The sequence below is a fragment of the Leptonychotes weddellii genome, chromosome 11 (assembly GCF_054177405.1).
Source record: "Leptonychotes weddellii isolate Sample4059 chromosome 11, ASM5417740v2, whole genome shotgun sequence".
NCBI classification, from domain to species: Eukaryota; Metazoa; Chordata; class Mammalia; order Carnivora; family Phocidae; genus Leptonychotes; species Leptonychotes weddellii.
Window position 1 is genome coordinate 40,636,654 of NC_138379.1, and position 12,721 is coordinate 40,649,374.

The following is a 12,721-nucleotide window of genomic DNA, read 5'->3' on the forward strand; positions in this document are numbered from 1 at the left end:
ACCATGGCCACAGAGGCCAAGGAGAGACCAGGGAGGGTCATATGTGCACAGATGGGACTGCCACGTGGAGTTGTGCAGTGCATCACATATACGTCCTCAAGATTCTAGCTCCAGGGGAACAATATGGCACCTCCCATTGTTGTCTGGGGAGTAGAGATCAGCCCCAGGTGACAGTCTTTCTGACCTCTGCTATGAAAACTCACACATTCCTCCCTACGTATCACATGTGATAGGAGGCTTGAAAATGTTGAAAGGCAAATGAAGAGGCAATATATAGTGATCAAGAAACAGACTGCCTGGGTTCAAATCCCAGCCAGACCACTTACTACTCAGGTTCCTTGAGTAGGTGTCATAATTTCCTTATGCCTCAATTTCCTCACCTGTATGATAGTGGTACCTATCTTACGAGGTTGTTATAAGAATTTTAAAAATCGATGCACATAAAGCATTGAGACAACAAGCGTGGGACACGGTCACTGCTTCCTAGATACTGGCTTTTATTTTACCAGATTGGTAGAGACTCGAGACCATGTCCTTGAGAACGGGAATTGTTTAGCCTGGAAAGGAGCAGATTTGAGAGGGACATGAAAACTTACAAAATTATAAAGACACAGATTTTTGGCTGAGTATAAGGAAACTCTTCCCAGTCATTGGCTCAGGTGATACTGTGACCTCTCCATCATCAGAGATGTCCAAGTCAAGTTTGGCGAGCTCCAGGGGCATTATGAAAGGTTCCTATATCATGTAGATTCTTAAGCTAAGAAATCCCTAAGGGCCTTCCCACCCTGGAATTCTATGACTTTTTAATTCATAAATCAGTGAGAGTCCATCATGTACCTGAGAGTATTCTTGGCCCTGGGAAACAGTCATGAACCAGACAAAAGTCCCTCCCTCATTAAGTTCCCATTCTATTGCTGGAGGCAAACTATTCTCGATTTTCTCATCCTCAAATCTTCACCACAGCTGGGACTTGAACTCTTCTCTGTCCTCTAAGAATTACATGTGTGGCCAGAGTTGAGCTGCATGCCTTGGATTTCAGCCAACCACAGCCAAGAACAGTGAAGGAGGAGAAAGGTCAAGAAGGCAGGATAGCAAACTAGCCTAGTTTATCCTGCAGACTTGGAGAGTCACTTCCCTTCCTTGTTTCCTACTTTCAAATTTCTAAGTTTATCTATTTGAGGTTTTAAAACCAGAAAGAATCTGTATCAATCAGGTAATAAACAATCCTCAAAACTCTTTACCATTAACCAAACAAGTTTGTCAATTCAAAAAAGTAACACGTGATTCTTAAACAAGTTAAAATGAACATGTGACAAAAACTTAGTTGATTCATTCATAAGGGAACTAGAAAGAAGGTTAAGCAGGTACTGAGAGCATCTGAGGAGCTCAGGATCTGCAGACATTTTCTAAAAAAGAACATTAGAATAAGATTGCTAGATTAGATACCAAAGTGGTCAATGCCCTGTAGGGAAATAAAATCATAGACTTTAGTGTGCTCTTTACTACCCAGGCAGAAATCTGGAAGTTAGTATTTAACTTCCTAGTGTCTGGGTATTAATCAAAAGGTAAATAGCAAAAAAAAAAAAAAAAAAAAGGAAATAGCAAAGTCAAGCAATTGTCTTGGAAGATTGCATACTCTTGGGTGGGCTTGTTAGACAGTGCCCCAGGATAGTAGTGAAAAGGGTAGACCACTTCCTCTCCCAGTTTGCCTTATTTCCAGGTGTGAGATATTTCTCTTCGTCTGTTCACAAAGTTGGCTAAAGGCGGAGGAACTCTCCAGGCCATTAGTGAATCAGATCCTCTTGCAGATGAACCATGGGGACTTGCCCCTGTACCATTTCCTAAGGCAGCTACCACAGAAGACCACAGACTGGGTGTCTCAAGCAGCAGAAATATTACATTGTCTCACAGTTCTGGAAGCTAGAAGTCCAAGAGCAAGGTGTCGGCAGGGCTGTGCCCCTCTGAAGGCACGAAGAAAGGATCTGTTTCAGGCCTCTCTGCTAGCTTCTGGGAGTTGTTGGCCACCAAGAATGGTAGTTGTGACGGAACAAGTCTCCCTACCTGTGGTGTTCTCCTGACGTGCACGCCTCTGTTCCTTGTTATAAGGATGCCAGCCATGCCCGATTAGGGCCCCCCCTCCTCCACTGTGACCTCATCCTCACTTAACGAATTACATCGGCAGTGACTCTATTTCCAAAGAAGGTCACATTCTGAGGTACTGGTTGGGGGGAGGGTTAGGACTTCAACATATGGATTTCTGAGGTACACGGTTCCACCCACAGCACCCCAAAGGGGAAGAGTGTGACTGGAAATCTGACTTTCACACATCAGATGAAAAGTGCCTCACATCGCTTCCTCTTCACGTTCGGTTCACCAGAGCCAATCATACGACCCCGCTAGCTCGCCCCCAAGGGTGTGGGAAGTTAGGGTTTTCTGCGTGCCCGGGAAGCCCATCTCTGCCACGGAAACTTAGATATTTGCTAAGTCCGTTTCACCTCCGACAAATAAGAAAACAAGAAAATGGCATCTGGAGATGGGAGCTGGCTGGCCTGAGCCCAGGCCTGCTGCCGCTCACTGGCAACCACGGGGCTAGGGAGGGTGCCTGTATTATGGTTTCTGGTTTCTCCTCCAGTTTCATTCATTTGTTCTTCAAACATATGACGGGTCGTCTTTCAAGAAGGCCCTATGGTTTAGAAAGTTTCATTTCCCTTAAGAAACAAATTTGGTCTAGTGATAGGAATGGTGTCATAGGGCAACTCATAGTGGGGCCCAATGGGGCCAAAAAACACTGTGGACTGGAAAGAGGGGCTGGGTTCACGTCCATCTCTAAACCCCTTGAGAGATTCTGCTTACATGTTGTTTAAAAAGTTGACTCTGATACAGTTGTGATATTCTCAGCTGGCAGAGAAGGCCCTGGGTAAGAGAAAGCATGGTGTAACTAATCAAACTAGTGAGGTGAAGCTGCTGGGAAGCACGCTAATTGGTTAATGAGTAAATGTAACCATTTTATTTAAATTAGCAGCAAATTTCAAGCTATCCTCAAAATAACTGAGAATATTAGCCCTCATTAGTGTAACAGCCTGGAAAATGTCTTCTGCTGGGAAAAAATACAACAATGGGGTCTCCCCACAGACTATTTAATCAATCACTCCTTCACTCACTCATTCATTCATTTGCTCATTCAGGAAACATGCCCTGAGTGTTACTTTATGCCAAGAATTGGGAGAGGCAAAGGCATCTTTGCCCAGGCCCCGGACCTGGAGGAGTCCCAGTCTGGAGGAGGAGCCAGGCGCTTAGATCATGGCAATTCATATGATACAACCCTACTGCCCCCAACCAGCTTCTCGGGAGCCCAGCAGGATGGACAGTGCGAGGCAGGGTCTGGGGGTTTCTCCCATTCTCCCTGCCTGCATCTTCCCGACTACAGAAGGCACAGGGGAAAACAGTACGTTTCCTATGGGAAGGTAAATTCATGATTGTGGAAGAAAGAAGATGCAAGGATCTTTAATTCCCTCTAAAGTTTTAGAAGTACTTAAGCCACCATGTTGTGCTTCAGGAAGTGCATTTTGACTCTAAGTATGAAGATCAGAGTTGAGCTGAAAGAAGTATTCTATTTTTATGCAGAGACAAATGCCATGGTAGATCAGGTCGTATGTGTAATAAAAGTAAGAAAAATATGGAATTATAGGTGCACTTTGGTACCTTTGCTTTTGGGAATGGTTTGGAATTTCTTCTTCGTGTTTTAAATTCGCCATCAGCCGTGCATACGTACACACTTGCCAACCCCACTGGGCTCTGTAACGGAGCCGTGTCTCTTCTCCCGGTCCACGGAGCTTCTGGTGGCCATGCAGGGGGCATCGGAGGCCTCTCGTGCATTGTGCACCAACCCCCCAGATCTGTCGAGGAACATCTCGGAGACAAATGAGCAAGTTTTACTCTGTCGCCAAGAATTTAGATCACCAGCCGCTTCTCTGTGACCTGTGGGAGGTTTCTCCACCTCTCTAGGATTTTGTTTATAAGTCCATCAGAATGCCTGGCACTGAGTGGCTGTAAGGTTTGGAAAAACTTCCTTGAGTTGACTTCTTGGTTCTGATGTGATGACGTTGGGCCCCGCGCGCCTCCTCGTGTGTGGTTGTCGTGTGCAGCGGCAGCTGACAAGCGTCGGTACAGTGCCCCTATGGGGCTACAGTTTGAGGGGAGCCTCAACCAGTCTTGAAACTTCGGCTGACACCTCCAGCTCTGCATGATTCGGGGCCCGAGCCATAGATGGTTATCTGCACATCTTCATGCATTGGGCTCTGAGCTGTGGCATCTCCTAATTCCAGGGCCATCATTCCCACAGGAGGCAGATTAAGTGGTACCTCTAGCTGAATTACCAGCAGGGCTCTAATGGCCTAATGTGACCACACCTAAGCCCGTGCCTAGAACGTGATGGCAGGTGTTATGATGTCATGCCGAGGGCGGCCTCTCCAAGTATGAAAAGTGTGACACTTGAGGCTGGGATGAGGAGGGCTGACCATCTGCAGTCATCCCTCCCTACCCCTGCACCACCAACCCAGGACCCCCAGGGCTGGAGTGGCTCCCTTCATCCTTGCAGCCCTGGAAGCATCCATGGAGATCAGGTGCCTAATGTTATCTGCCTGCATCCCAGGGCTCAGGAGCTCACTGCTCTCTGTGTCTGCTCATCAGTGAGGAGTGAAGGCGTTGTTTTCAACCCAGCCTGCAATCTCATTTCTCCCATAGAGCCCTACTAAAGAACAGGAACTAGCCTGTCCTGGGCCCCATGGCGGGTACTTGCCTGTGAACCTGACCCTGCACTTATGAGCTATGTCACCTGGGACAAGATACTTAATTTCTCTTTACCTCAAATATCTGTAACTTCAAACCTACTTTAACTACAGGCTACTATGTTATTATTTTATTGATATACATTATATTTATATAATACATATTACATATATATCTGTATATAATAGACACATTTTATTTATATTTATATTTATATATCCATATGTATAATTAGTATGTGTTAGTCTCCCTAGACCCCTTCCAGGTGTCAATTCATTTCATCTTTTTTTTTTTAATGTTTATTTATTCATGAGAGAGAGAGAGAGAGAGGCAGAGGGAGAAGCAGGCTGCCCGCCCAGCAGGGAGCCCGATGTGGGACTTGATCCCAGGACCCCGGGATCATGACCTGAGCCGAAGGCAGACGCTTAACCATCTGAGCCACCCAGGCGCCCCCAATTCATTTCATCTTAAAGCCATGTTGCCACCTTATTCCCAAAGATGTTGGCTCAAAGACATAAAGGTGTGCCCAAGTCCCCACCCCAGTGGGTGGCAGGTGCAGGCCCGTAGTGTGCAGAACACGATGGTAAGTGCAATTATGTCACAGCCAAGAGCACCCGTTCCCAGGGTGGAAGAAGGGGCTCACAGCTGGGAAGAGCAGGCTGATCACCTGGTGCTGTTTTCTCTCCCGGCACTGCCTCCCTTAGGCTCTAGATGCTTCCCCAGGGCACAGCCCAGGTGACCCGTCACAGGGCTCCTTCTCCATCACAGACAGCCCCTGGACCCACCCACAGCTAGCAGTCTGGAGCGTGTCCCTGCCCTGGGTGGGTGAGCGCCAGCCAGTTTGGCACCCTGCTTCCAGAAACCGCCTCTCTCCATTTCCCTTTAGGTGGCTGCACTCAGAGCCGACACATCAGCTCAGTGGGGGGGTGCAGGAACACAGGGAGGCGCCGATGGGGACGTTAGGCACGCAGATGTTGGTGCTGCAGCCGTGAGCTACTCTCTGAGAGTCAGGGGAACTCTGCCCTGTTGCTGAAGCTTCGGTTCTAAAAAAAAAAAAAAAAAAAAAAAAAAGAGCCGCTTGATTTGTTATTCATTCCACCTGCTACATTCTTCACTTCATGTCCAAACTCCACAATTAGAGTGGCAAACAGCAAGTTTTGCATGACTTTTATGAAGCTCCCACAGGCCGGGGAGAAGCAGTCACCACAGTGGGCCAGCCCTGGGGAAAATGGTCGTGGCTCACCACCCAGGGAGCTGCCCCTCCCGCCCACCCTCCACTCCTGGCCTTTGGAGAGCTTTGCTTCTCAGGCCTCTGGCGTGGGGGCTGGTCACTGAACCAGCATCAGAGCAGCCAAATTTAGATCCAGCCTGGGACCTGGCTCTGTGCTCTCTGACAGATCACTTCCCCGCTCCAAGCCTCAGCTTCCTGGTCAGTAAAACGGGATGGAGGCTGGGGTTTAAATGAAGCAACACACCCAAATGTGCCCAGCACCAAGCCTGGCACGGGATCCGGCTCAGTAACGTGTGTTTCCTTCTAATTAGGGCAGCCTCTCAACATTTTTGAGAGCTCGCTAGTCTGCCTAGAGATAATAATACTGACAACAGCCTACGTTTCTTGTTTAGTGCTCCTCGGCGTCTCTGTAAATGCTCTGTGTGTATGATCTCCGCGACTGCTCTCAGCAGTCCTGGGGAGTGGGTTCTGCTGTTACCCCATCTGTCCACGGGAGGAGACTGGGCCTCGGGGCAGTTATGTAACTTGTCAAGGGTCACAGGATCACCAAGCGGTGGCCCCTGGTGGCCCAGCGGCCAGGGCATGCTCGGAGCCGTGACTTAGGAGTGCCTCCCTGGTTTCATCAGATCTGTGGCCTCCGCTCTCAGGAAGTTCTCTGGGCACAGGACTAGCCACCACGGTGTGGCATGATGAAGGCCCGCGCCTCGGAGGTGTTCAGAGTGTGCTTGCTGGAGGAAGAAAGGCTGCGGTGACCATATAGGGGAGGGAGGATTTAGCCCACCGCCAGGCATGCTCTTCTCCTTAGGACCTAAAAGAAAACTGAGTCTGATTTGCAGTTTCCTCCCTGAAGGGACTATGGCAGGTTCCTGAGGCTAGGCTGAAGGGAATTTGAAAATACTACCTGGCTGGCCCTGCCCTTCCCCATCACCCGGGGCTCTGACCCAGAACACAGGTGGGTCAGCTCTCGCTTGATGCATAAGGACTCCTTACATATGCCTCTGGCCTTTGGGATTCCCCCTTCCACCCGAGGAACTGGGGCAACCATCTCCCCATTGCAAGACATCTAGTCTCAACATTCCCGGAGCAAAGCATCAGATCCAAAGGCCCCCAGTTCTCCCCACTTCCTACCCTTCAGGTCTCAGCCGAAGTCCACTTCTGCAGGGCAGCCTTTCCAGACCACCCCATCCCAGGTGCTCTCATGAGTTACTCTCAAATCTCTGCACCTGTCTGATTGCTTCACAGCTCTTGCAGTATACGGATAAATGTGATGAGAAGCACAGTGGGCGGTTAATCGTGAATTTGTCTACTTGTTAAACAAATAAGCTTACGATCTACCACTAGATCGTAAGTTTCTTGAGGGCAGGCACTTGCTTGTCCTCCAGTGTATCCCTCGAGCCTAGCACACTGCCTGGTACAGAGCAGGAATCTGTTTATCAAGTTGGTGGATTTTTGAGTAATTGAAGGTAGTCTTCCTGACAAAGACCTCCTAGCAGCCTGCCCAGCCACACTGGATCTGCCACTCATCAGCCTTCACCCAAAGCCTGACTCTTCTGTAAAATGAAGTTAAAAACATCCACCTGATAGAGATTTTGTGAGGATTAAGTGGAGAAATACACAGGGTGCACAGCACCGAGCCTGGTACCCTGTAAATCCTCAGTCAATATACTGCAATTGCTATTATTTTTAGTAATAAGTTATTAGTGAAGATAAGATCTGGCAGGATCTGTAATCTCTTCTTTTAGACCCAGTATCTTTTCGTGGGGACCTGGGGATGGGAGCTGGAGAGGTATACCCTCCCCGACTGGGATGGAAGCCAGATCGTGTGTATTTTCTTGACGAGGGCCAGTTGTTATGGGGCATGTTGGACAGGAGTGGGGAAGGAGAGCCCTTCCATTGAGGCCTCTCCAGCCCCCATGCTTGCTGGCACACAGAAACGGCCTGCCTTCCCATTTGACTCAACCCTCAGGCAAGAGAGAGTTCTCCTATTGACAGGGCTGCATAGTCTCCCCGCCGGATCCTTTTGCAACTCACACTTGCACTTGAGAGGGGCCCACGGAACTGCACGCAGGAGTGCCCAGGATGCAAGCAGTGAGCCAGGGACAGAGTATAAGTCACAGGCCTTCCATCTCAGGAGACACACTGCTCTTGGACCGCTGAGGTACAGTGTCCACCCCCCACCCTGCAAAGGCTCTTCCTCCTTCAGTTTGGAGCAGGAAGTGGGGAGCTTTCCCCAGAGCTGATGTGTGCGCTCTGCTGCCCTTTGCACGAAGGCAGGCCCTCAAGCAGCGAGCTGCATCATTGGCTGCTCCTTGCTCCTGTTTCTGGGTGGGGCAGTTCTCCACCATGTGGGCCTGTCCTCCTCAGTGCAGGATGGTTAGCTTCCCTGGACTCTGACCAGCAGTAGGCTCAGTGTGGACTGAACCATCCCCATGCATTTCCAAAGGGGCCCTGGAGGAGGAGGTCCGTACCACCCCTGGCTGAGAATGTGATGAAGAAGGAAGCATACAACACAGGCTCTAGGATTGGGGAATGGCTAGTGGCCTTGAGTGGGGACATCTGAATGGTGTTTCTACCAGGGCAGCTTAAGGATATGCTGGTCTAGTTCAAGAAATTTCCTAAGGAGATGTGTTCAGAACGTATTATGTGCATAAAGGGGTTCTTGTATTTGATTTTTCCAACTAACTTCATTGTCACCACACTGCCTTTGTCCCAGCTGCTTTTTCTGCAATCTGCTCATTGCTGAGCATTAGTCCTGCCAGCACAAAGCTTTAGTGGAGTCCTTGGGGTTAGCACTGTGTTAATATACTGGGAATTTCAGCAAAGCCGGGCCCTCTAAATCAATCACTAGAACAGCTTTATCTTTTTTCTTGCTCAAAAATACATTATTAAATGCAGGAACACGTGTGGGAGTGGAGGTTGACTTGGGTGAAGGACACGCTTAAAAGGAAAATTTCATGACATTTTTTCTGCAGGAAAAGGGCCTTGCTGGTCTTAATTCTTATATAACTGAGCCTACAGAACACATTTATGTCTCTGCGGTATCTTTAGCTCCTCGGAATATCCTGAGCTGCTCAGAAGTCACTCAGTCATATTTGCCTGGGGCATTATAGGTACTTAACAGCTATATATTAAATAACGAAAGGACTGAATTCATGGAAAATTAAAGCCTTTTTTAAGTGAGGATCACAAAATGGACTGAGCCCGTTTTCCCCTTTTCAGTTGCTCTGGGGGTTTCTAGGGTGGCAGGGTTTGAGCTGGCACCTACCCCTGAAGGAGGACGGTTGACGCCATTGGTGCGTTTCCTGAGTACGTGGAGGTCACACAACGTCTGGGAGGACGTGGTAGGTAGAGGGCCTCCATCCAGAGAGGCGAGTTGGGCAGGGAGCCAGCGAGCATAGACTCCTCTCCCCACCCTGAGTGTGCTAGTTAAGGATGGAAAGAAGCCGGCTACTAGGAGGGGTGTGGTGTTGAGAGAAGGTGTGTATTCTAATTTGCTTTTTAAGGGAAGCAATAAAGGAGCGCGTCTGAGGCTGAGGGAAGGAAGTCTGTAGAGAAAGAGGTCTGATACGTGGGGAGAGAATGAAGCAACATTCTGGGGTTGGGGAAGGGGCAAGGACGGGAGAAGATGGGGTCCAAGGCCAGTGGGGCTGGCCCCTGGACTGCAGGGGAGGAGCTCCTTGCTCTGAGGCCCGAGGGCAGGATGGAGGCTGGTCCAAGGGGAGCAAGTTTGCAGGCTGAATTGCAAGTCAAGCGTGGGGGCTCTGCTTATATTCCAGAGTAGCGAAGGCATGGACACCCTGCTAAGGGGGGTGGCTCGGAGACTGAGCAGGCACCCCCAGAAGGCCTAGTGGGGAGTGCAGGGTGGCGGGGCCCGGCTGCAGCTGAAAACCATGAGTCTGTGGAGGCTCTAATTTGCCCAGTTCCACAATTTTTTGTGGGTCGTGCCCAGCATCCAGGGAGAGTGTGTAGAGAAGGCAAACGGGCTGCAGAGGCGGGGCTTACAGGGTATCAAAGGCAGCAGGAATAAGGAATTAAAGACTGGAAGGTGCTGGCAAGGGGGTGGTTGAAGGAATTTGGGTGCAGCCTTTCCGAGAACGTGGAGAGGCTGGGAAGGTGATAAAGGTAGGGGAGGAAAGGGAAAAAAAAAAAGTTATTATTCGGAAGTTCTTGGGTTGATGAGCAGGCATTCGGGAAGTAAGAGAGTGAGGAATCACGACGAATAGGGGGTTGGGGGGCAGTAGAGTAGTGGAGGATAAGGTTTGGGGGTACAGCAGTTCCGGGCCCTAAGAGCTGGGATCCAGATATGGGCGGCTGAAGCGCAGCGCAGGTGACCCTCCCCAGAACTGAGGCCCCGGGGCAGCGGGGGCCATTCCTTGGCCTAAGCGATACCCGTTGGGAGGGAGGGGGCACAGCAGACTGCGCAGGAAGCGCTTGGGTGAGAAGCACAAAGTGGGCAGCGCGTGGTGGGGTCTGATGGCTGATGCCCAGGGAGATGTTCCTGTCCCGGATGGAGGGCTGAGGTGTGGAAGGGGTGCTGCTGTGGGGAGAGGGGAGAATTGGCTCTGCCTTGTGTCCCTGATGGAAGAATGAGCGGATTCAAAGCCCACAAGAGTGGCAGTATCCTCCAGGAAGAGCCATGTGTGGTGGGGACAGGAGAAGTTGCTTTCGGCTGGAAAGGACTGTCCTTGAAAGATACTGGGACTTCGGTAGGCATTTGGGGAAGGCTTAGGGGGGGCGGGCAGCAAAGGAAGATCAGCCGGGAAAGAAGCACAGAGCATATCAGGAGTTGAGAGAGGGTGACAAAGTCCCATAAAGACAACGAAAGTTAGACCTGATGTACACACATAGGCCCATGGGAACTGGGAGGCTGGGAGGAAAGGGATGGCAGAACCAGACTAGGGAACCCCATCTCCTATACTCAGTCACTGCAGTCACTCTGGGCCCCACAAAGTACCCACTCCCATGTTCTCACGGCAACAGAACTCCATCCCCATCACATCAGTCCAGGATCAGCAGAGCTTCATGGAGCTTTCCCTCCGCCCCTCGAAGGAATCAGAGTCCCAGCTGCCTGGGAGAAAAAGGCTGAGTCATGGTGACCTAGAGAGGTCAGGGAAGGCTTCCTGGAGGAGGAGCTGCACCTGGAACTTAGACAAAGAGTAGTATAAGCAAAAGCACAACAGAAAGAGCATTTCAGGAGTGGGGGCCACAGGTGGGAAGAGGTAGAATCGAACCTTCCTTTCCTTCTTTAGTAAGAAGCAGGGTATTGTAGTGTCTGGGAGCTGGATTTGGAGCCAGGTGAGCTGAGTTCAGTTCCCAGCTTTGCCCCTTGCTATGCATTCATTTACCTGTATCTAATTTAGTTTTCTCACCTAAAAATGGAGATGATAATACCCCACTAATCCAAGGTTATTTTGAGGATGAAACAAGTATATTTGTAAAGCATTTAGCATCCCTGACATACAATAAGAGCTCATTAAATAATATCACTAGTGTAATTATTTTATTTTCTGTAATCAGGAGGGGAAAAGGCAGCAGTTTGCTGAGGACCTACACTCTGTGCCTTATACTTCACAAACACACCTCTGAAATGAGCTACCTGTATCATTTTCACTAGATAGAAAACTACCTCCCAAATTTTGTGGCTTATGATACATCCATTTGTTTAGCTCAAGACTGAGGGTCAACAGTTTGAGTTGGGCTGGACTGGCCCTGTCTTCTGCTAGTTTCAGCTGGGCCCAATCAGGCATCCATGGCCAACTGCTGGTCAGCTAGTTGAGTCGGCTTCTGGAGGTTGGCTAATTGTCAGCTGGAAAGAGGGAGCTTCTGGGGCATGTGTGTTTCATCATCCAATGGGCTAATCTAGACTTCTTCACATGAGGGCCGTGACGGGTTTCTAAGAGCAGCAAGAAAGGGCAAGCATAACTGTATGAGTCTCTGCTTGCATCACGTTTGCTGTGAAAATGTTGTCCTTGCCCAGAATCAGTCACAAGGCCACAGCCAAGCCCAGCCTCAAAGGGCAGAAGCAGAGTTGGCATGCAAGGATGGGGAACATCTGTGGCCATTTTTATAACATATCACAATGGCTTATCATGTCCATTTTTATTTCATTCATTCACTTATGCATTTGTTCACTTGTTCATCCAAAAGTATTTACTGAGCACCTGTCTTGTGGTGTGCAAGAAAAGGAATCCCAAAAAGAGTGGCCTCGGTCTCCTACTACTCTCTCCATCAAGTCAAGCAGTGATTTGGATGATAGAGATACAATAGTGAGCAAGACAATAGTGCAGTCCATCGGGCATTGCTGTCTGAGGTCTGTAACATTCAGTAAAGTCATGAGCTGGATCTTCTTCCCCCAGTAAAGCAGGTTTTACTCTTCTCAGGGAAGGAGGTAGAGATGGAGATGGTGTTGGAGCAGGCACAATCGAGATTTACATTTACAAATTGCAATCAGGCAGCAATATTTCATCCACATGAGGTCGATTTCTCTGAGCTAGCTTCTCCCTACTCGATCTTAACTTATAGGTTTTTTTTTTAAGATTTTATTTATTTATTCGAGAGAGAGAGAATGAGAGAGAGCAAGCACATGAGAGGTGGGAGGGTCAGAGGGAGAAGCAGACTCCCCGCCGAGCAGGGAGCCTGATGCGGGACTCGATCCAGGGACTCCAGGGTCATGACCTGAGCCGAAGGCAGTCGCTTAACCAA

General features: G+C 49.3%; 1 protein-coding gene across 3 annotated transcripts in view; it reads left to right on the forward strand.

Moving 5' to 3' along the window:
• Window positions 1–12,721, forward strand: part of GALNT18 (polypeptide N-acetylgalactosaminyltransferase 18) — a 311,471-nt gene that overhangs the window by 274,955 nt on the left and 23,795 nt on the right. Inside the window, exon 10 of one of the 3 annotated variants that reach the window (XM_081798605.1) lies at window positions 3,186–3,677. The exons of the other annotated variants lie outside the window; for them this stretch is intronic. Within the exon in view, the coding sequence (XP_081654731.1) occupies window positions 3,186–3,476 (291 nt within the window). The 3' untranslated portion in view covers window positions 3,477–3,677. Of the gene's footprint in view, window positions 1–3,185; window positions 3,678–12,721 lie in introns of those variants that run through there. 3 annotated transcript variants of the gene reach the window in all.